A 22,362-nucleotide genomic window follows, 5' to 3' on the forward strand; every position below is an offset into this window, starting at 1 on the left:
AATATTTGTGTTTTAGTGAAATTTTCACAATTCAAAATAATGTTAAAATATGCATATTTTTTGAAAAATGTTATGAATTTTTAACCCATGTTCCCGTTCTAAAAAATGTTCACAAATTCAAATAATGTTCATGTTTTTACAAAAAAGTTGTTGTTGTCAAAAAATGTTTATGAATTTTAAAAGATGATCATGTTTCGAATTGTGTTCGTGTTTTTTCTAAAAGTGTACATAATTTTAAAAAAATATTTAGGATTTAAAAAATGGTTCATGTTTCCTACAATATTCAGAAACTTTATACCTTAAAATCTCCTCGATCGAAAGGAAAAGTAGATTGAATAATTTATGGCCTTCTCTGCCGTATGATGACATAACAGAACTCTTAAATGCCCTCCATCAATGAATGAAAAAATAACGGATTGATTTCTTCACACCCGGCAAAACCGAGAAGCTAAATGTTCCTTTTTCACATGCACACAGGGCTTTGCTTGCACATATAATCCTCACTAACTTTAAATGCATACTATTTTTTTCTCCCGTTGCAACGCACGGGCATATGTGCTAGTAACAGGTAATACTCAGTAATGAAACACTGCCCGGACACAGGAAGAATCTAGGCTCAAACACAAACTTGACTGCTTCATCTGCCTTCTAGAGTACTGTAACACAGGACCAGGGTTACACGCAGCTGGTAACAGCGCCTGAATACCACCTTAACATAATTACATCTTGCATGTAACAAGTATACACACCTGATAGTCATAGCTATTGCAAGTCTTGCATCCATCCTTCCCCGATTACACTGCAGAACTGTATCAATCAGCACTGAAGAATCACTTCACTCCCTCCTCTCTCTACTCCATGGGACAATCACTTCACTCCCCTACATCAGCGCAGATAGGATTTCCTGATCCAACAGTTACCAGTGTACGACTAATCGTGACCAACAAGGCTGGGTTTCTCTTAGCCTTATATACTGCAGTGCGATGGAAGTAACTTCAGCGAAACCTTCCAGGCCTTCTGCAACCAGGGTTGGATATAATTGGCGGGTAAATACTGGATAGAATTACTTCAAGAAAGTTGTGTCATCATCATCTTCGTCTGTATCTAACTCAAGCCCCTCAGCAGCTAGAAGTCTACTGATCTCATTCATCTTGTCTTCCTCCTCCCTCTTGCGCATAATGTCCCTCTTCCGTAGTACGAGGGTATGTCTTTTTAGAGTTGTGCTGTAGAACTCCATCGATGCCTTCCTTTCCTTGGCGAGTAATCTCCTTTCCTCCTCTGGGTCAACCTGGATCCAGCAGTTCTAAGTAAACCATGGTACGCCATGCAGGATAAGTGTCTTATAATTACCTTCGACCTAGAGAGACGTCGAGCACGAAGCGTCAATTCTCGTTGCTGTTGCTCGGCCCAAGCAGCTACCGCCATGTCGCCACGTTTATCAAAAGCTTTTCGCTTTTTCATTACCCACTCCATCCATGCCTGAGAAGCCTGATTGACGGAAAAGATATTTTTCAGCATTGCAAGAATACCTCATTTCTTTTCACCTCAGCGCTCTCAATTTCAAATTATCATAGTGATATAAGAATTTTATAAATCCTTCTTTGTGTTCTCCTAGTTACACAATAGACAGTATAATGTTTAACTATTTCAATATGATACACGAGAAGTTCCAGATACAATTTGACTTTTATTGACATCCATTGGTTGTTCCTGAATGCCATTATCAGTTCATCACTGGCTCAGTTTAGGAACAATACATTGGATGATAAACCCCACTCCAAGCGCTACCTTTAATAAATTCTTTTTTTGGACTCGTCTTAGAAGAAGAAAATGGTCAATGTAATTCACATTATGTGGTTAACACTAGTAGACTTACATGAATTCAAGAAAATTAGCAAAATCAATTAACAATCATGCAACTTCCTGCCATGTACCATCAAATCGTCACAATAAATGAAGTAGTTGAGCATGGAAATTCAGACCTTCATTGGATTCACAAAATGCTCTTTATCGTATGCCTTTCTCCTTTCGTCATCGATCAACAGCTCATATGCTGCTTGGATTTTGATGAAACGGGCTTCAGCGGTCTCTCCTTCCTCAAGGGTTCCCTTACCATCATAAACTTTGAGGCAACAAAATAATCAGATAGAACAAATTAGCTTATTATTTGGTTGCATGCAAAATAGCATGAATTTACTTTAAAAGCAGTGTCTGCTGTATTCTGAAGGCAAGAATTTCCCCCATGGTTCATTGTTAGCTGTAGGTAACTACAAACCTATCACAACTTCTGTTTATGCAGTATCGTACACATTTCCCAGTCAATAGCTATGAGTTGAGGAATCAGACAGCTGGCCCACCAAAATCCGGAAGTCTATTATAGTATCAACATGATCTATACACAGTGCAATTGATGTTTTATGACTGAATCCACATCATACAACAATACAATTAAACTTACCGAGTCAATACTTGTATACTAATATGTGAAGCTTACACTACCGCAAACAGAATTCATTCAAACGGTGATGTCTGGAACGCAATGAATAGAACAGCCGCATTGTGTAAATACAGGTAAAGAAGCAAACCATCAGGGTGATAGAACTTGGCCAATCTCCTGTATGCGACCTTTATGGTTTCCTCGTCGGCATCCCTTTCCAGCTCTACAAAACACGAAAACACACATTAGCTTCACAGAGAAAATTCTAAGACCACTCTACCTCCCATCTCACAAGGACACATTATAGTGCTACTAGTATGAGAAACACATAATTTTGGATCGAACTACAGAGCCACCACAACGGCAAGCTCCTCCAACGACCAAATCTAGCAACCAGTTCCCAAATTTCGAGCAATCGAAGCCCAGTAGTATCAAGGGATTTGGCAGGTGAACTGATCAGCGACTTCATGAAAAAGCAAGAAACAGATATGCCAAATCACAATTGCAAATCCATGCAAGCGCTTCTCTCACTAGCATCGTAGGCCATAGCTTCGCCGTACCGAGCGTCTCGTACGGGGACTTCTCCGAGTCCCAGCTCGCGGCGCGCGTGGCCGCCTTCCTCCGCACACCCCCCGCCGCCCTCGCGACCTCGTCGAGCACGAAGGCGGACGGCGCCTTGGACGGGACGCGGAAGCCCACGCGGAGCCGCGGCGCGAACCCGAGCCGCCTGGCGCCGCCTCGGCCGGCGGCGGCGGAAGAGTAGTAGGTGTGGAGGAGGGCGGAGATGGCTCGGAGGCTGCTCATCGCCGGCGACCTGGGGCGCAGGGGTTAGGGGAGAGGGCGAGCCGGAGCTCGGAGCAGCGGGCGGTTGTGTGGTGGAAGCTGGAAGGGAGGGAACGCCTCCCGACGGTGACACGTTGATAAATTCTCTTCTCAAAAATTTATACGCTGCCGGTGGCGTATTTTTTTTTCGTCAGTGACACTTATATTTTGCTAAAATACAAATGAAATGGCATAACTTTTGCAGAAACTCATAAGAAACCCATTTTCCAAATCTTCAGGTCATTTATCAACATTGGCATGATGTTGTTAACACTTTCCGCAAGCAAATACGTACATAATTACTTTACTTTGCAGATGCTTGTGTAGAGAGGTACAGCAACATAGTCTTCAACTGCTGATACAGCAACATTTAATCTATATTTATTCATTGCCAGTAAATGCTATATATACAGGTAGTACATATTTACAAATTACAGGTGCTGTACAGGGGGCAGAGCTGATCAGTTCTACCCTACAATGCCCTTCTCTTCTGCATAACTCATAGGCCATGGTTAGCTTTCTTCTATACATACACAAACCAAAACCATATGATCAGACATCCATCCATCCACCCATCTAGCTGAAGCTTCTTGCGGTGTTCTAAAAGGTTACATTATGCAAGTCATTTCTTTTTAGAACCACTGCGAGCGTAGGTGTGGGCTCTTTCCCACTGCGCGATGTCTTCGATCTGGGAAGGCGGCGGCGGCAGGATCTCACGCTCTACCATATCCCAGCCGTCCACAATGCTGTCGGCTGCTCCACCGTGCTTCGGCGGCTTACCGGTGTACAAGAAACTCGTGTTCGAGTTCAGGAGGAGGTTATCAAGAGAGCTCGGCTGGTTAAAACAGAGATTGTATTAGGCAATGCGATGCGCTGAAAGTAGATCCCATGCAAGCAAAAAAGAACTAAGCGGGAGTTTACCATGATAGCTGTGTGCGTGCTGTCCAACATGCTGCTGTTGGATGAGATGGCCGAACTCGCCTTCCATATTGATCTGTTTAGCTGTTGTGCCTGCTTTTCTGATCTGCAAACAGAATGTAAGGATCATTTAACCATTTTTTACTCAATGTGCCCCCTTTAAACAGGCTTTTATATGCAAACAGTGCTACGACATCTTTAGATGTACATTCCCAGCAGTTGTAAGAAAGATACGAGAATATAATTTGCAAATTTGAGCAGGTTATGGAAGATAGTACGCGCTGTTGAGAACCAGAATACGCTTGCCATTCTCTAAGAACAATATAAATTGTACCTTGAGGCGATATTTGATTCAAGAGCAGCTCGAAGGGTCTTTGAAGATGATAACATATGGAGCATCTTTGCAAATGCATCGAAAGTAGAAAGATTGGGCGGCACATCCAAGCCCAATGAGTTATAGTAGTAGGCAGTGATGGCAGACACACTTGTTTTTAGTAAAGATATCCCTCTTTGCAAGTCTTGATGCCTCTCAATGGAGTGAGAAGATGCGGCTGAGAAGTTGAAGCTATTGCTTCTCTTGGAGTCAAAAAGGGATTTCTGATCCGAGTCCACAGAATCAACACCAAAGTTACCCGAACCACTTTCTGTCCATGAATTTTCCTCGCCAACAGAGCAATTATTTTGCCTGGGCACAAAAAGTGGGTAAACCTTGCTGGAAAAAACAAAAACAATTTCACGTCAATAAAAAATTTAAATGTTAACGAGACAGAGATATGTGGCCTTTTCCTTGAGAGTATACCTCTGGGATTGTCGTGTGCTCCAATAGCTACTCCGCTGCCATACACGGGAACAGGAAGCCTAGTACAAAACATATATAATATATTAGCCGCACAAAGTTACTGGAAAACCAATAGAAAGCTCATGCTGCTACTCATGCTATTAGAAATCCAATCAAGCTTATCTTACAGAATATGTACATACTTTGCATACAAATGACACATGAAGAACCGACGCTGACTATGTATAAGGTTCTACGCTAAGCTTAGACAAGTTATATCCACAGAGATATTCTCGACAAAATAACTACATTTACAGGTCAAGAATGACATTATTATTCATACTCCCTCCATCTTGAATTACTTGTCGCAGAAATGGATGTATCTAGAACTAAAAATACATCTAGATACATGCATTTCTGCGACAAGTAATTCGGGGCGGAGGGAGTACTACATAGAAGTTTATATTGTTTGACCGCCAGGATTGAATGATTGGATCTTCAGATGTAGCATGCTAACTTCAAGAGCAAGCTTATGACAATAGATTAAGGGCACATAGTTGAATCTTACCCCAAAACCGGCTACATGAAGGGCTGGTGCCGATAGGATATGAATTGCAATGCTGAGGACTTGCAACATGTACCTGTCACAATAAGAAAATTATGCTACCCAACATTCAGAACCAAATGCACATGGTATTATTTGCAGACCATTCTCAAACAATCTATCTGGCCCAATAAAACAATATTGCAATAACAAAACATGATAGTCTTGTTGGTCACAACTCAACTGTTAGACTCCATATGTAACTATATTGCCCTGATTTTTTTACTTACATAAATTCTGATTTTTTTTAGAAATGAACAATCTTATATAAGGTATTTACAAGATTAGACAGAATCGGAGGGTGCAATTTACTTAGGACCATGAATCATAAAAGAATGGACATTCATTTAATCATTCTGGTAATCAAGAGCAGTGTTACAGCTAGGTAAATAGGTGAATTGGAGACTAAATATCAGAACAACAAATAAGTAGTAGTTTGAGGAAAGAAGTATACCCCAAGGAAGCTGATAACTCCTCTGATGGAACTGAATGTGGATCGAGACCACGAGGTAGACGAATACCACATATAACATCGTACGGATCACTGTGTCCATCCTTCTTTTCTCCATCTATAATAGCCTAAAAATTGAAAGAAAAAAATGTATATAAATCTGTGTCTATGCATGGTAACTCAGGTGGCATTAATATTAAATTAATCATTTTTATGTGAAAAAATTTAGTAGGTGAATATGCAACAATTAAATTATTAACATATAAAGCTGCTGTGTGAAATCTGTAGAAGTAAATTAGTTACAGTTACATGTTCTAAATATGAGCAAAGTTGAATGCAACTGAAGTTCTCAGCAGCGATCTCAAAATATACATATACAGGAAGAAAACACAAAGTCAGTAAAATAGCCAAGACCGTAATACTTACTCGCCTCATTGGGAACAACCTGCAAAGCTGCTTTACAGCTTTGGACTGCCGTTTGAGACGTTCGGAGGTTGTTGCCATCTGCCACAAAAGTGCAAATATTTCAATTACAGAGAATAGCAGAACAGACAGACACAATAATCACATAAATTATGGATATTGGATAATGAGTAAGAAATGAAGAGGCATGTTAGGACTTACAAGACCCATCTGTGCTGCTTTCATGGCGTTGGTGTGCATCATTGATGAATCGGTTTGCTTCGTTTTTAGCTGAAGATGGTGTAAAAGATACATTCAGGGTCAGTACTTTCTTAGTACTCCCTCCGATCCATATTACTTGTCGCTCAAACGGAGGCATCTAGCACTGAAATACGTCTAGATACATCCGTTTGAGCGACAAGTAATATGGATCGAAGGAAGTGGTGAATTTCACATTTCATCAAAGAGAAACACTGAGAAAGAAATAATTTTACCGTGATAAAAGCCACATTCAATGTACCACTTTTCACCTTGAGATCACTTGATGCCTGCTTGACCTTCATCTTCTCTGCAAACACATTAATTACCACAACTCAGTACCGCAAACTGGCAACTGGTAACAAGATACAATCCGCAAGAGTAAAAGAGATTAACCTAGCGCAGTTCGACTCTTTAACTCGCTGAGTCGATTCCTCAGCTCCTTGGTGTCGTGAGCTTTGCTCAGTTTCCACATCCTCTGCTCCTCCGCTTTCCTCTGCCAGAAATAGACGAAACAGGCCAAAGTTATACTCTGTCTGTACAACTTTTCGTTCCAAACATATAATATTTCTGTACCGTTCTCCAACACCAATTGTAACATGATAAAATGTGAGCTACAAATCACTCTAGGGTCAGGTATGTGCCGGGCAATAGATTCCAGGCCCGAGGCACAAACACATGGAAATTGCCAGACTGAGAGACGGAAACCTAAACTAGTTAGCACTGAATTGGAGGACTGGCGAGTCGGGCACAGCGAGAGCGACGGACCAACCTTGGCCTCGAGGCGCGCGGCGATGCGGGACTGGAGGGTGTCGCGGAGGTTCCTCCTCAGGCGCAGCGTCGCGTGGTACTCGAACAGCCTGCGCAGAGACACACAAAATTCCGACGCGGAGACGGGGGGCGGGCGAGGGTCAGGCCGGGGAGAGGCAGAGCTTCGATCGAATCGGGGATGGACGGACGGCGGGGCGGAGGGGCGTACCTCGTGTTGACGCACGCGGCGCAGCAGGAGGGGAGGTTGGATCCCTCGCAGAGCGCGCAGCTGCTGCTGGTGCTGCCGCCGCTGGCCCGCCGGGAGGTCATCATCTCGCGGCGATTCGAAGGGCGGCGGTCGCGGATTCCTGGTTGCCCGGTGCGCGGTGGCGGTGGCGGCGACGGCGAGGTCGTGGCGGGGGTAAGCCGTTTGCGTGCGTGGGGAAGGGGATGCGGGGTGGAGAAGAGAGGGGGAGAGAGCTAACTTGCGTGGGTGTACAGAGAAAGAGTCGGCGAAGAGGACAAAGCCTTTTCCTGTTACAACTATTATTGGGCCGTGGCCCGTGAAAGAGTACTTTTCTTGGCCCGACATGACTCGTGAAGTTTTTGCCACTGAAATAACAGATTTGCTTTTTGAGTGAGAGGACAATCCCTTTTGCAGACTGCAAATTCACTTGTGATGAAGTTGGTAAATCACCTAAAAGACGTTCATCAATCTTTTTTTCTAGAAGACGTTCATCAATCTGACTTGCTAAAATTGATCGGCTCTGTTTCGCTGCGCAAGCGATAAGGGTGGAGAACCCTAGCCTACACCGGGAAACCACCTCCTCCTTGCCACCGTCGGGACAAAGCCCGTACGGCAGCAGGGTACCTGCCCCATGTGTTTGTCACCCCTGGTCGGCTCATGCTGGTGTTGGCGTGTGGGGCGACGACGAGCAGGAGGCGGCGCGTGGTCGCGGCGTGGCGCTGTGGGAGTGCTCCATCCGCGGTGCTTGTACAACGGTAACGAGCATGTTCTCCTTTCCCTAAACACTAGTCTAATGACAACATATATCTAGATAAAATGGAAAAACTAAAATTTTGAGATAAGCCTTATAAACCGAAAAGGAGGGATACACATCCTTTGTGCTACAGTAGTCATATCCCTGGATCGTGGTCGATATGCGTGGCTACTAGGCTATTACAGCCGTGGGACACTGCCATTGCACATTTGAGCATTACTCCCTCCGGAGGGAGTAGTTAATAAAGAGACCAAGTTCCCTCGAAAAGAAATTTCAGAACCATATAGGACTGAAACTAACGATTACATGAGAAATGCTGACTTGATACCGCAACAAGAGGAACCAGCAGGACTCATAAGCATCAAGGGTTCATCAACATACACGCAGCACATTGCCCAACTGATCCAAAGGATGACTGAGTCGGTGATCGAAATCCGCATGTGCATGTTAACAGCTAGGCAGACAAGCGAAAATATAGCTAGCTCAATTTACAATAGGACTGCTCAGTTATCAAGAGTTCAAGGCCAAGACCGTGCAAAGCTTGGCAAAATATCACCTACCATTACAAGCAGTAACCACAGCCTTCATGTTAACTGCTGCAACACCAACGGTCGGACATTGGGAAGAGAATCTGCTGGCCACGCTGGTTTTGCCTGAACAAGAGATGAACAAGGCACCAACATACCAGGCGCGAGCAGGAGGTTTGAGACCCCTACCGTCTCCAATTTCGCCTGCGGCGTGCTGCGAGCTTGGCTGACACCTCCTCCTCCGATAAGGGCAAGTAGTAGATCATCGGAGACGCCTGTGTCCTCCTGAAGAGATCATCAAGTGTCTTGATAGTTGTTTCCGGTTGCTTTGGAGGAGGTGGAAGCACCTCCCTTTCCGGCCTGGGGTTAGATGTGGGATATGACTTTGTATGAGGCTGTGGAGTAGGTGACAGACCCCATGCGGTACCAGCGCCATGGGGAAGCATGGTTTGGTTAGCTTCCGCTTGTTGGAAGGCTACTGCATTTGGAGTTGTATCCTTGCTGAGGGTGGTAGGCGGTGGCGGTGGGGGAGGGTGTTCGATTTTGAGCTTCACCTCAAGTGGATCAACAAATTCGGCAGCTAAGTAACTGCCATTGTTTAGGGGCCATTGGAGGTTGTAAACAGCATTCCTGGTAGCCACAGCTTCATCCACTGAAGAGTACTGTGGATCAGAAATAGGACAAGCAGGCAAGTCAACACCATGACATTATCAAATTTGAAATAGCAGTAAAACAAGTAATGCATCACGAGATTCTTTGAACCAACAATAAGGCACGACAATGCTAACATCTCAGGTTTGCATCCTTCATACAGAGGAATACCTAGCCAAAAATTAATCCCTACCAGGGCCACGTAAAAAAGCACCAGAATATTTATTAGCAGCCACAGGCTAAAGCACAAACTGTTGTTGTTATCATTTAGCAAATTTTAGCTGTAACACATGAAAGGCAAAACTTGGGAAGGCCTGAAAAGGCCATAGAAGGCGCAAACAAATGCTGAAATGCACCTCTAACAATATTCTGCACAGGCAAAATAAGACAATGAAGTTAGCGACATACTGTAACATAGCAGTGGGTCTTGATATCATCCATCCAGAAGCTGCAAACAGATCCAGTTCTACCAAGAAGCTCTTGCACAGCTTTCAAAGTAAATGGGCGCACAAATCGATCAACTCTCAAGGAAGTTGTTGCAGGCTTCTGAGGAAGTGGCACTGAACGATGAATACAGAAGGGAAAAAAATTAGATATGATGTACAGTACACTAGTGAATCTACTTTACTAAAAGAGCCGAGAAACCTCACCTATCTGCTCTTTGTGAGAACCTCCACTTGCTGTTGAATCAGACCTGCCAACAGAATGTTTTAGAGCAGGCCGAACCACAACCTTTGGAGAATCAGAGCTACTTAGTTTTGATGTTTGTTGCTTAAGAATTTTGGGAGTATCCACATGGCGCTGACGTTTGATGGGGTCATCCGCAGCAACTTCTTGGTCTGCATTTAACAGTGAGTTAGAACAAAAACATGACATGATTTCTCCATTTAAACCATTGACAAATTGTTATCAAATTTATTTGAGGAATGTACAATGTGAAACAAAGGCCACAAATCTTACTAAAGGACTGCAAAAAAATTGTCCTATTTCCCAAAACCGTACAAGAGCAGAATATATGAGGTGCAACTGTTTCATGCAAGATTTACCAAAGACAGAAAATCCACAATGACAAAGATTACGCAATGCAGACAATGAACTTTACACATGCACACACTACTGATACATAAAAAAATGTCACAGAAAAAGATATACTCCCTCCGTTCCGAATTACTTGTCGCACGTATGGATGTATCTAGATGTATTTTAGTTCTAAATACATCCATTTCATCGACGAGTAATTTGGAACGGAGGGAGTACTTTAATAGAAAACAAAAACGCTCAAGATATTCATATAGGAAAGGTATACAGGAAATGATCCAACACTGTATGTGTAGGGGTATGAAGACAAACCTCCAAGTTTCCTCTTTTCAGATGAAGTTACTAGCTTCTCTTCATGAACAATATCCATTGTCTCCACAGATGAATCATTGGCAACAGTATTAAAGAGGATCACCTCTTTTACCTCTTCATGGTCTGAGGTAACCGCAGTCTTTCCTCCAAGATCATCAGATCTGATAATGGTATCGACATGCTTACTTTCCATCACATCCTCCTCCATCGAGCTCCTGTCTAAATTTAGTTTTTCAGGAAAAGCGCCATCAGGACTGTCCTCTTTCTTGTCCAAGATCATATTGGTTTTAGATTCAATTTCTTGCAACGGGGTCCCATTCTTAGACAACTCTTTGTCATCGTCCAATGCCTGCAAATCATCACCTATGGAGGGAATGTTGCATGGTGGTTTGACCATATCCCTCTTAACCTCTATTTGCAAATCAGAATTGTCAGCATTCAGGTCACCTTTTACATTAGTTGATATATTGTCATGCGGAATCAGAACACACTTGATTTGAGAACCTGGAACAGGATTGGCCTCAGTTACCTGGTCTTTTGTCCCTGCCACGGTTGGTTTGCAGGTACTGTTTGTGCGCCCAGAATCTTCGAGGTCCTTGCCATTCATCAAAGCATTATCACTCAAATCTATCACAGGAATCAGAGTCTCAGCATTTTGTCCTGGTGCAGCTGCAACAGCATCAACATCCAATGGATCAACATGTGACGCACTAGCATCAGGTAGTGATGATACTGCATCTTGCTCTACAATATCAGCATCTAACTTGTCTTTAGCAGAAGTTGCATCCAACTTGACATCAGTACTGGCAACATCACATGGTAGATAATTAGCAATCACTTTCTTGATGGTGCCTTCTTCTGGAGTCTTCTCTGCAATAATCTCACTATGGCGATCAGCTTGTGGAGATGCTTCCTTCACTACATTACTGCCACTTGGAGCTGATTCTAGGTGATCTCCGTTGGCTGCCACTGCGCCACTTGGAGAAATTTCATCAGCTTTTGCCATATCAACAAGAGGAGCATCACTAACTTCAATAGCAGCAACAAGAGTTGTCTGACTAACTTCTTCGTTACTAACTACAGCATCCTGACTAACTTCTGTAGTAGCATCGGCACTTTTCTCACTAGCCTCTGCAACAAGAGTTGTCTGACTAACTTCTTCGGTACTAACTACAGCATCCTGACTGACTTCTGTAGTAGCATCGGCACTTTTCTCACTAACCTCCGCAACAAGAGTTGTCTGACTAACTTCTTCGGTACTAACTACAGCATCCTGAATAACCTCTGTAGTAGCATCGGCATTTTTCTCACTAGCCTCCGCAACAAGAGTTGTCTGACTAACTTCTTCGGTACTAACTACAGCATCCTGAATAACCTCTGTAGTAGCATCGGCACTTTCCTCACTAGCCTCTGTAACAGAACCAACAGGATATCCTTCCAGGGTTGCGACCTGAGAAGGACCTTCATCAACATTTTGTTCCACCGCAGCCTGGCAAACAGATGCATCAGCCGAACCAGGGGCTTCGTCCTCTTTGAGATCATCATCGGGAGGAGATCCACCAACTGGCCCGTCTCCACCAAATATATCACCCTGAAGTTCCTCAAAGAGCCTTTTCACAAGATCATCCTTCAAGCCATCGGTAGGTAAGTTCCTCCTAGAGAGCTCATCCTTCAGTTCCGTGAAGTTCCACTGATCAATTGGCTGATCATTCAGCACAGGATACGTCGACATTGTGGCTGGAAAAATCCTGCAGTCTCATGAAATCAGCTAAACCATTAAACATGAATTTTTTACCAGAATAATGAAACAAAAATGTTAACAAATTTCAATTTATGAAGTAAGCAAAACTGCTTACTTCTTAAGTTGCAGTTACCAAATAATGCAAACTGTCAGAAGACATGAATGCATATGTTCTTGCATTGTAGGGAGTAGGAACTCTGATAGAGTAGCAATTTACATGCTAAACAAAAATATTCTTCAGAGAGATATAGCTACCAGACGATTGGTGGGTAAAATTATAGTCAAGTGAAATGCTCCATGTGCACTGTGCATCTGTGTAATATCTCGTAAGTGTGAAAAACTGTCAATTGCAGTCCTCAAACTGAAAATTCTGGATAGGATAGACCATTCATGCACCATAAAACAAAATTACATGGGCCATTCATGCACACAAACGGCATACCGAAACCACATAATTTATTCCAGAGCATACCGAAGCCACAAGAAACACCCGAACAGAAAAACGACAATGGCCACCATAATCTCCTCTCACAAAGCAGACCTACGACTAAACCCTTCATAAACCCCCCCTCAAATCCAGCGTGTTAATGCCTAACCATCTGCACAATGTCCAAATCGCACGGGCGCATCAAAACCCTAGGAGGCGTGGACGGGCGTGATGAGCTCACCTAGCGACGGCCGCGCAGCGAGATCCCCAAACGGTGCCGGCCCCAGAGCACCCTTCAGCGAGCCTCGAAATTCAGAAACCTGCAGGCATGCAGGCGCACCAGATCAAAACCCCAAGCCACAAAACCCTACTGGAATTTCGCAAAGCACGCGACGGGACGGCGACTGCACGGACCGGCCGCCGCGGACCCGCGGAGACCGCGCGCCCCCCGGAAGGAAACAACCCCTCAAAAAAAGGGAGCGCCGAAAACCTCGCAAAAAAGCCCCAAAAAAATCGCAGCAGAAAGGAGCGGGCGGGAGAATCTAAACTATGACTCCATGGGAGGAGGAGGAGGAGGAGGAGGAGGAGGAGGCGGGAGTGCGGAATCGAGTTTCGCATGATCGGGACCCGTGATTCTACCCGACGGCCGCCGCGGCGTCGATTCCGACGAGGGTTTTGCTTTCGCCCCGCCGCGCCGCGGCCAGAGAGAAGAGAATGTCGTGGTGTTGGCGCTGCAGAGTGCCTCCTTGGTGGGGTCATATGGGCAGTTGCTATCCGGGAAGAGCAGCGGCCAGCTGGTGGTCGATGGTCGCTGACAGGTGGGGCTGCGAATGGGTGAAAACGCCTCTCATATCCTTTAAAAAAATACGCTTTCCCTGTGAGTGGGCGAACTATTGGTTTCCGTTTTCCTGATCTATCTATAATGTTCTCGTGGAAGAGGCAAAACCCTACCGCCCACCCCGCGATTCCCGAATTTTACGAAAATGCCACTCTTCTCCTCCAAATTCGCACCGCTGATCCACCGCCTCCGCCGCCTCTCCACGGCGGCGGCGACCGCCGGCGGCGAGGACCCGAAGCTGTCGCGCATAGCGGACGAGCTCCTGGCGCTCTCCTCGGCCGAGCTGGATGACTACTCGGCCCTCATGCGCCTCAAGCTACGCCTCTCGCTCACCTCCAACCCAGCTGCCGGATTAGGTCCTGGCGCGGCCGGGGACGCGGCCTCCGGGTCGGCGGGGGCCGAGGAGGCCGCGGCGGTGAAGACGGCGTTCGACGTCAAGATCGAGAAGTACGACGCGGCGGCCAAGATCAAGATCATCAAGGAGGTGCGCGCGATGACGGACCTGGGGCTCAAGGAGGCCAAGGAGCTGGTGGAGAAGGCGCCGGTCGTGGTGCGCGCGGGCCTGCCCAAGGAGGAGGCCGAGGCGCTCGCCGCCAAGCTCAAGGCCGCCGGAGCTGCCGTTGCGCTCGAGTGATCCAGAGCCGTAAGGTGTCCCCATTTTCGATTCCTACCGTTCCTAGAGGATGCAACTCTTATGTGTGTGTTAATTTGTTTTGAATTGGAGTTTGTTGGGATTGGAGCAATTAGGTAGGGGTATAAGAAGATGCAGGGTTTGCTTGCATTGTTGTAGCTTATGACTAGCCTCGAAGCATAATCACTGATATATCTTCCTGGATCACGCAATAAGGTGTTTCTGTGTTGTGCTTTATCCTACTGGTATGGATTGAACATTTCAATAGCTACATTGACTAGTGTGAAAGTATACAAAGATGCCATTCTTGTTGGCATTACTGTAGCTGATAGCTGGGATGCCATTCTTGTTGACATTACTGTAGCTAGTGGTTAGAATATGCTAGTTTCAGTTATTTGTTGATCTGGAATGATGCCAATATGAGATGGCATCCAGTCTATGTCAAAAGTACATGAAACATTATCATGAGCACATTGGTGAGGATGAAGCGTAGATTCGTCTGGATGGACAAGATGTGCTCAGTTGCTTGAAATTGATGTTTGTGAAGGTGAAGGTCATATACTTTGCATGATTATTTCCCACGAAACTGAGATGTGTTGTCTGTTTAACGGATGGGCTTTGATTGGGGATGGAGGTATGGGTAGCGAAGTTTCGTAGTAGCGCACTTGAATCTAAGACATCTGATGCCATGGCCAGTATCTAAAATTTAGCATTTGTGAACAGTTTGAATAATCAGTCCAAAGACCCATGACTTATATGAGGGTTCTGCTGTGACACAATAAAGCAAGAGATTGTAATCATGAAGATATGTATAATTGATAAAGGTCTCGTTGACCACTTATTTTGATCATAAAATGTTTATCCCTTTATAGGTGTTGACGCGTTGTAGAGTATCGGCATGTAAGAAGTTGTTCAAAGTTGAATGATAAGTCGTTAGCCGTTGTCTGATAATGATTTTTTTTTTTGCGGGAGTTGTCTGATAATGAATTAACCTGAAAGGGAAGAGATTTAGTAGTTAGAAATGGCTAACTGAAAATGTTTCCGTAGAATGTAGATATATGAAGTTTTCCTTTGTAAGAGTTTGGTTGTGTTTTTGTTCTGCTACAAGGCGAGTATTTGAAGCATCTGCATCATTTTGGTGCAGGATGATACACTATCAGCTGAAGCTGATATGTGGACCAGATTGGTTGTATTATCAGCCTATCGGGGAGCTTACAAAACAAAATAGTTGGTACCTTCAAGCATCCACTAGTTGAATCTTCAAAGCTGCTTTCTTAAAGTTGATCACATAGAAACGAACATAAGTTTTGTATGTAGTTATGTAGGGAAATCAGATTTCTTGAATAAGTTGTATGAACAGCATGGAGAACCAAACCTTGTGGCATTTCTTGTAAACTCCCATAATGTGCTTTATAAAACCTCGAAACTAAGAATATTGGCTGAGATTAATCCTTCTGCTGTTCAAACTTTCTGTTAGTAGAATGGTTATTTCAATGGCATATTGTCTATGCTGAAAGTAGGGGCTGGTAGGTGAATATATAAGCTATACATAATCTCTGCAGCAAGAAATGAGCTGCCAATCTGTAACTGTAAGGTCACTTCTGGATGTGAAATCTCAGTAATTAGCAAAAAATTGCATGTTTTAGACTACTTGGCATCAAACATGTCCTTGTAAGAGTTTTAGTTGTATGACTATTATGCTGCAAGGGGAACATTTTAAGTATATGCATCATTTTGGTGCTGGATGATACACTGTCAGGTCTAGAAGCTAGACAGCCTATCAGGGATCTTACAGAACAAAAGAGTTTGTAGATTCAAGCATCCACTAGTGGAATCTTCAAAGCTGATTTTCTTACAGTTGATTTCATACGCAAACATACTTTTTGGATGTCGATATGAATGGGAATCAAATTTCTTGAATAAGTTATATGAACAGCATGGCCTCTGGCATGTCTTGTAAATTCCCATAGTGTATGTTGTAATAGCTCGAAATTAAGAATGTTGAATGAGATTAGTCCTTTTGCTGTTTAAACTTCTTATATTGCTACGATGGTTATTTCAACGGTATATTATGTATGCTTAAAGTAGGGGCTAGTGGGTGAATATTTAGGGGCTGTTTGGATTGGAGCCTGGAGCTGCCAAGCCAAAAATTTGGTAGTTGACCAAGTGCTGGCGCTCCTTTGGATGGCCACCAAATAATTGGCTCGCCCAGGCCGTGGGGGGCTTCCCCAGTTCATTTTCTCGCCAAAGTTGGCAGGGTCGCGGGCGGCTGAAAGCTGCGCCAAAATTTTGGCTTTGCCCACGAATTGGCAGGGCGTCCTGGGGCGTCATCCAAACAGCCTCTTAAGCTACATAGTCTTTGCCGCAAAAATTGAGCTGCCGGTCTGTTAACGTAAGGTAATTTCTGGATGCCAAACCTTAGCAAAAGTTTGCTTGTTTTGGATCACGTAGCATCAGCATGTTCCTGTGAGTATGGCGCTAAGGCCAAGGGTTTGCTATGTTGATCATGAGAGTGTGTGCGCCAGCTATGTTTGATCCATGACACCGGCTTTTACAAGCCATTGTTTGAGATCTCCTTTCACTGGGAATCCATTAAAACTGGCCTGATATTTTTGCAGCATTGTGCTTAGCTCCTTTTCAGTGAGAATTTATTGAAACTGGTTAGACATTGTGCTTTTGTCATGTTAGGTAACATTGCCTACCTGTAGCTGTTCATCTGTGTTGGAGATTTTTTTATTTTTTTGGGCCAGTTTGGTATGAAAAATCTCTAGGTAGCTAGTTTTTTAGTTGGTGCTGCTGTGCTTGTTTTTCTTTTCCGTGGTGTTGTCTCCGGCTGCTATTCTCTATACTAAATCAGAGGTGTATTCTTGTCTTCAGACGATAGAGGCATAGTGATCCGATAGTATCCTTCGTACCGAAATTCAGAGTTGCAAAATTGAACATCTCCGATTTCAGGGTCGCAAAATCAAATATCTCTTATGGAGCCAAACGGGGAACATCATGCAACCTGTATTGTTGTCTTTGTGACATCGCAGTGCAAAAAATTCTGACATCCCAATGCCATGCGTGCCTTGTTAAACAAACTTGTTACGGGGTATAATAAGCGCAAAATGGCGATAGAGTCTAGCACGTAGAATGTACTGTAAATACGAGATTTTCAGTATGTTTGAAATGTTGGAATTTCATCGAAAACAGGCGAGGGTGATCAGTTAGGCCTGTCACTTGTCACCGGGATGCTCCCATGGTCCATTACACTACCATGAACACTGAATTTATCTTATTTTTGTTTCTAGCTACTGCTTTAGATCGAATTAAAATTTGATTTTTATATGCCATGGTGGATGCATGTTCTATCACGAAAATTATAGAACTTCTTAGAGGTGATTTTTGAGTTGGGATACTAACTCAGAATTGATAAAGTTCTAGAAGTAAAATAGTTGTCTCCTCTGAATGCATACTTGCTTTTCTTGACAATGGGTATCTCTCTCTTTACTACTCCCTCTGTAAACTAATAGTATATTTTAGTAATCTAAACGCTCTTATATTAGTTTGCGGAGGGAGTACTATCTTATCTTTTTTTTAGACGTGCCAGCAGGAGCATACTACCTCATAGGTGTCACTTATGCTATATTCAAACTACTAGATGACCTGTTGCGCCCATGGCGCAAAAAGCGCGAGCAAGCCGGGTATTCATAGCATGGATATGTCATTGATTTAGAGACCAACTAAGGTCAAGGACTATTTGAGTAATAGTTACCACACATTTGTAAAAGCGAGAAACATAGAATTGATTTTCTCAACACAGAGGCACTATAAATCCTACGAAACTACAATTAGACCATTTGGAGTACTTCCAGTTCGTACAACCAAGTAGCCGAGTCAGAAAGAATAAGGTGATCACCCGCAAAAAAAAAGAATAAGGTGATGTGAAGCAGATTTCACGGGCCACAAAACAGTACATGACGCAAGTCCTGAACCTAAACTATATTATCAGATAATGCCGGTGGCTGCCTACACCACTATCAGAGGGAGTCTGTACAGTGAGATGGAGCTCCCCAGCTAGTTCCTCAAAGGCAAACACATATGGTGCTCCTGCTCTCATATTTGTCATGCGAAAGAATTGAGCCCAGTTTGTTGCGATGGGAGCTCTGTTGTCGACTCCAATGATAAGCCGAGCAATGACATTGGCGCGTCCGTTTCCAACTTTGATTGGGAAAACAGTATACCCTTCATACATGTGTCTTTTGAGGTATTATTTTGTGAAGTGGAAAAGTACTGCAATAGATAGTAAACATTGTCAAGATGCAGCCTATCAGGATTCTTAGAAAGAACAATGCAAGGACTGGAAGGGATTACTATTCTTTGGCCACTCGCTGCAAATGCCTGCTCAGGCTACATACATAGCAGGCAATGGAAATTTCTTTGCGTCTATTAAGCTGTTCAAACTGTCAACATGTTGTCTATATCATGTACCCTTATTTCCGAACAGGAAACAATATCTAAGCTCATCTATATATACCCGTAACCGCGGGTACCTATTGAATTTAACCTTTAAAAACAAAAATGAGTACGTGAAAAGAAGTAACAAACAATATTCTTTTTCTTTGTATAGATTTACCTTTTTTATATTGGCCTACGATGTACGGACTGTAAAATTATCTGTTTATTTCCGTGTATAAATCAGGCAGTAAGTGACAGGGAGAACGCCAGATCTGAAAGTCCTATCCATCTCCTCTTGTTTCATAGTGACTTCCTGCAAGAAAATGGCAAGGTTGTTATAACTGGTAGCCTGTGGCTGCCTCCAGAGTTTGTCTAATCACGCAGACTTTTTAGGTTAGAAAACTTCACAGCTCCATTTAGAAACCTAAAGGAACCCATGCGCTCTGTCATTCGAATAAACTAACTGAATAGTTTGGGAGAAACGTGCAGTGGACAGAGATACACTTCTTCTCAAAACCGAAGATCACAAGGTAGGTAATCATTTAACCTTACCTTGTGATCTCAATAGAGACTAACATGCACGTTTCTCTGAATAGTCCTACAGGAGACCCAATCAGCTATGAATAAAATTTAATAAAAGCATTTGATAGCATCCAAAAGAAGTAATATAGGTATAATTGGACCACCACCTCTGTTTCGCTAGAACAGAAAAAAAAACTCCAATCTGTGACCAAAAACAATATAAGAAATCAAGAGCGATTGGTATTGATGATTTGGATTTTACAGAGAAAATAAATGTACATATGGCATTCCTGTTCTACAATAGAGAAAAGTGCAACAACCATCCACAAAATAAACAAGCCTCTGGGTGTTAAAAAAAGAGGTTTCTTTTTAACCAGTAGTGTCTTGGCTTTACTACGAAGGTTCAAATACATTGTTGCTGCCACTAACTAACGAAACAAGAGTTGGCATACAAAAACACAATGGTCACTCCACCCTTGTGGAATGAGAACATAAACTAATCCCAAATTTGTACTATCCTTTTTGCATAAGTATGGTCCACCAACCTAAAACCTAGAAAGCTTCACCAAGCATATTGCATAAGCACTTTTTTCTTTTAGCTAATTTCAACAAAGAATATCATTAGTAGTTGACACCGGAGGAAATGCTCACTAACAACCTCAATAGATGCTAACCAAGCCGTATCCACATTCCCTCCATCCTCCTTCATCTGCCACAATCCATATACATCACCAAAAATCACTAAAAATTATCGTGGAACACAAAGAATATCATGTAGAAAGAGACACCATAAAAATGCATTTTATATATCTATATGAATAAAAAATTGCTTTGTTGCACTTTTGTCGAGCAAGTAAAATCAGTAAGAGAAGAAACGTACACATAAATGACAGGGTAAATTTTCTTTTTTCATAGATCAAAATAATAAAGGCAACAAGCAGTAGATTCATGAACTTGTTGCTGCTACACAGACAGAAAATTGAGGCAGCCTACATCAACTGCCCAAGTTGATTGTGAGACTTATGTTATTCCAGAACGTGGTGTGCATGTGCCACCAAAATGGCTCTGACGGATGCCATTGACACCACTACTTGCTAATTATTCCCAAGTTGATTGTGCAGAACATCCCACATAATCTGCAGCCATAAAAAAATAATTGACTGAGTGGAGCCCTTATTATGGGGAAACACAACTTGAAGGCAGCAAACCTTGATATCCATCAGTTGATTCAGTTCTCACACAACAATAGCAAATAGTTTAGAAAGATCTAAAACCTGGAGAGGCAAGAATCACGTGAGTAACTTTGGATTCATATGGTGTGCTGCCCCAATGACTCTGTGTGTAACAATAAAGAGAGGCCGTGGAAGAGAGAGGGGGCACAAAGGGGAGAGGGGAAGTACCTGTGTGTGAAGGGAGGCTGGCCTCGCCGGCGTCCGTCCCTCCCGCTCCAGACCGGGAACGTCGGAGAAGGTGAGGAGAGGTGGGGGACCAGCCTCGCCGGCGTCCGTCCCTGCCGCTCCAGATCGAGAACCTGTGAGGCCCTGCACTGCCGCCTTGGCTCGTCGCCTTGCAGCCTCACCCGCCCCCACTGCCATCGCCAGGGGATGCGGCCGCAGCATTCTCCTCCGGCCAGATGTGACGAGGAGAAAGGATGTGTGAGGAGGAGAGATAGGGGTGGCGGCGGCAGCGGCTCGAGAGGATGAATGGGGGGAAGGAGAGGTGGCGGCGAGGCATGGCTAGGGATGTGGAGCTCGAGAAGGATGCGGGATTGGTGGATATTGGATACGCCCACGATCGCCTCGGTCAAAAAAATTCACTCAACGCACAGGCCACACACACATCACACACTGTCAAGCCGGCCCTGGGAGCGATGGAGGCCCACTCGTCATTCACTTGAGCACGAAAGAGCAGCGTGGGAGAAACCAAGTGGTCCGATTTTTGACAGCAAGGTCAAAAAGCTCCAGCGAGACAGATTGGTCGAGCCAGATTGAAAGCGCGATGCAGATCCCTCGTATGGGCGGGGGACTCGGCTCCCCTGACGTACTGCAGGGCGCAGTTGGGTCACTGACAGGTGGGCCAACTTGCTTTCGGGCCCACCTGTCAGTGGCCCAACTGCGCCCTGCAGTACGTCAGAGGAGCCTCGTCCATGGGCGGGTAGCACAGCGTGTTTTATACTCCCTCCATTCCAAAATATAGTGCGCCCGCGCTTCCCGAGGTTCAACTTTGACCGTAAATTTAACCAACAAGACCAACTGCGACGGAAGAAAAAATTATATAATTGAAAACTTCTTTCGAATACGAATTCACTGATATAATTTTTGCTCCCGCCGCAATCGGTCTTGGTAGTTAAATTTACGGTCAAAGTTGAAGCACGTAGATAGAGGAAGCACTACATTGTGGAATGGAGGGAGTATGTTCCATGTGGATGTGGATTTTTGCGGCCATGGAAGCCCGTGAGCAAGGAGCATGAGTGGACGGTCATCGCCCCCTTAATGAGCAAGTACAAGGAGCTTGTTGACGCCTTCTTATGGTTACCTACCCTCCTTGAGGCGTGTCTTTCTTAGCGAGCTTGTGTTGTTGTTGCCCCTAATTGGTACCTTTTTAATTTGTTTGGTCCTGTCCAAACTAGCTCTTCTTCTTTTTTGTGCTTTTTTTTTGCTGTTGTGAATTTCCAGTTTCCGGATGAGACTTGTTTGTGGTGGTGTTTGCTTTATTTATAAAGATGGGGCAAGAGCATGGTAGGAAAAAATATACGATGACTGAGGATAGCCGAGGATAGAAACAAAAGGAAGGAAGGAAACATAAATAAGGAAG

General features: G+C 43.9%; 4 protein-coding genes and 1 long non-coding RNA gene across 8 annotated transcripts; 1 reads left to right on the top strand and 4 right to left on the bottom strand.

Annotated features, from left to right (window-relative positions):
- Positions 1 to 424: 424 nt before the first annotated feature.
- On the bottom strand, positions 425 to 3,339 carry LOC119362905 (uncharacterized J domain-containing protein C4H3.01-like). The gene is made up of 5 exons (XM_037628180.1): positions 2,998 to 3,339; positions 2,586 to 2,660; positions 1,983 to 2,122; positions 1,351 to 1,488; positions 425 to 1,288 (listed from the first exon to the last, which is right to left on the bottom strand). Exons 1-5 carry the CDS (start codon positions 3,239 to 3,241, stop codon positions 1,064 to 1,066), a joined length of 822 nt encoding a protein of 273 aa, XP_037484077.1. The 5' UTR covers positions 3,242 to 3,339; the 3' UTR covers positions 425 to 1,063.
- A 262-nt stretch (positions 3,340 to 3,601) lies between these two features.
- On the bottom strand, positions 3,602 to 7,902 carry LOC119362906. Its single transcript, XM_037628181.1, has 12 exons — positions 7,650 to 7,902; positions 7,443 to 7,530; positions 7,067 to 7,166; positions 6,907 to 6,980; positions 6,635 to 6,703; positions 6,437 to 6,514; positions 6,014 to 6,138; positions 5,524 to 5,596; positions 4,977 to 5,035; positions 4,512 to 4,889; positions 4,181 to 4,283; positions 3,602 to 4,094 (listed from the first exon to the last, which is right to left on the bottom strand). The coding sequence occupies exons 1-12, from the start codon at positions 7,751 to 7,753 to the stop codon at positions 3,882 to 3,884; spliced, it is 1,464 nt and encodes a 487-aa protein (XP_037484078.1). The 5' UTR covers positions 7,754 to 7,902; the 3' UTR covers positions 3,602 to 3,881.
- A 943-nt stretch (positions 7,903 to 8,845) lies between these two features.
- LOC119362907 lies at positions 8,846 to 13,838 on the bottom strand. Its single transcript, XM_037628182.1, has 6 exons — positions 13,757 to 13,838; positions 13,359 to 13,437; positions 10,950 to 12,697; positions 10,250 to 10,438; positions 10,008 to 10,159; positions 8,846 to 9,610 (listed from the first exon to the last, which is right to left on the bottom strand). The coding sequence occupies exons 3-6, from the start codon at positions 12,679 to 12,681 to the stop codon at positions 9,134 to 9,136; spliced, it is 2,550 nt and encodes an 849-aa protein (XP_037484079.1). The 5' UTR covers positions 12,682 to 12,697; positions 13,359 to 13,437; positions 13,757 to 13,838; the 3' UTR covers positions 8,846 to 9,133.
- A 224-nt stretch (positions 13,839 to 14,062) lies between these two features.
- Positions 14,063 to 16,074, top strand: LOC119362908 (50S ribosomal protein L7/L12-like). Its single transcript, XM_037628183.1, has 2 exons — positions 14,063 to 14,603; positions 15,731 to 16,074. Exon 1 carries the CDS (start codon positions 14,101 to 14,103, stop codon positions 14,587 to 14,589), a length of 489 nt encoding a protein of 162 aa, XP_037484080.1. The 5' UTR covers positions 14,063 to 14,100; the 3' UTR covers positions 14,590 to 14,603; positions 15,731 to 16,074.
- A 2,334-nt stretch (positions 16,075 to 18,408) lies between these two features.
- Positions 18,409 to 21,287, bottom strand: LOC119362910. Of its 4 annotated transcripts, none has more exons than XR_005173684.1 (6): positions 20,949 to 21,287; positions 20,757 to 20,822; positions 20,542 to 20,684; positions 20,207 to 20,257; positions 19,205 to 19,339; positions 18,409 to 18,861 (listed from the first exon to the last, which is right to left on the bottom strand). It is a non-coding gene; the product is annotated as an uncharacterized LOC119362910 (long non-coding RNA). The 4 variants fall into 4 exon arrangements; XR_005173681.1 differs by having other exon boundaries at positions 20,429 to 20,684; XR_005173683.1 differs by lacking the exon at positions 20,757 to 20,822 and having other exon boundaries at positions 20,429 to 20,684.
- Between the last annotated feature and the right edge of the window lie 1,075 nt (positions 21,288 to 22,362).

This window comes from Triticum dicoccoides, chromosome 2B (genome assembly GCF_002162155.2).
Source record: "Triticum dicoccoides isolate Atlit2015 ecotype Zavitan chromosome 2B, WEW_v2.0, whole genome shotgun sequence".
In the NCBI taxonomy this organism is placed as follows: Eukaryota; Viridiplantae; Streptophyta; class Magnoliopsida; order Poales; family Poaceae; genus Triticum; species Triticum dicoccoides.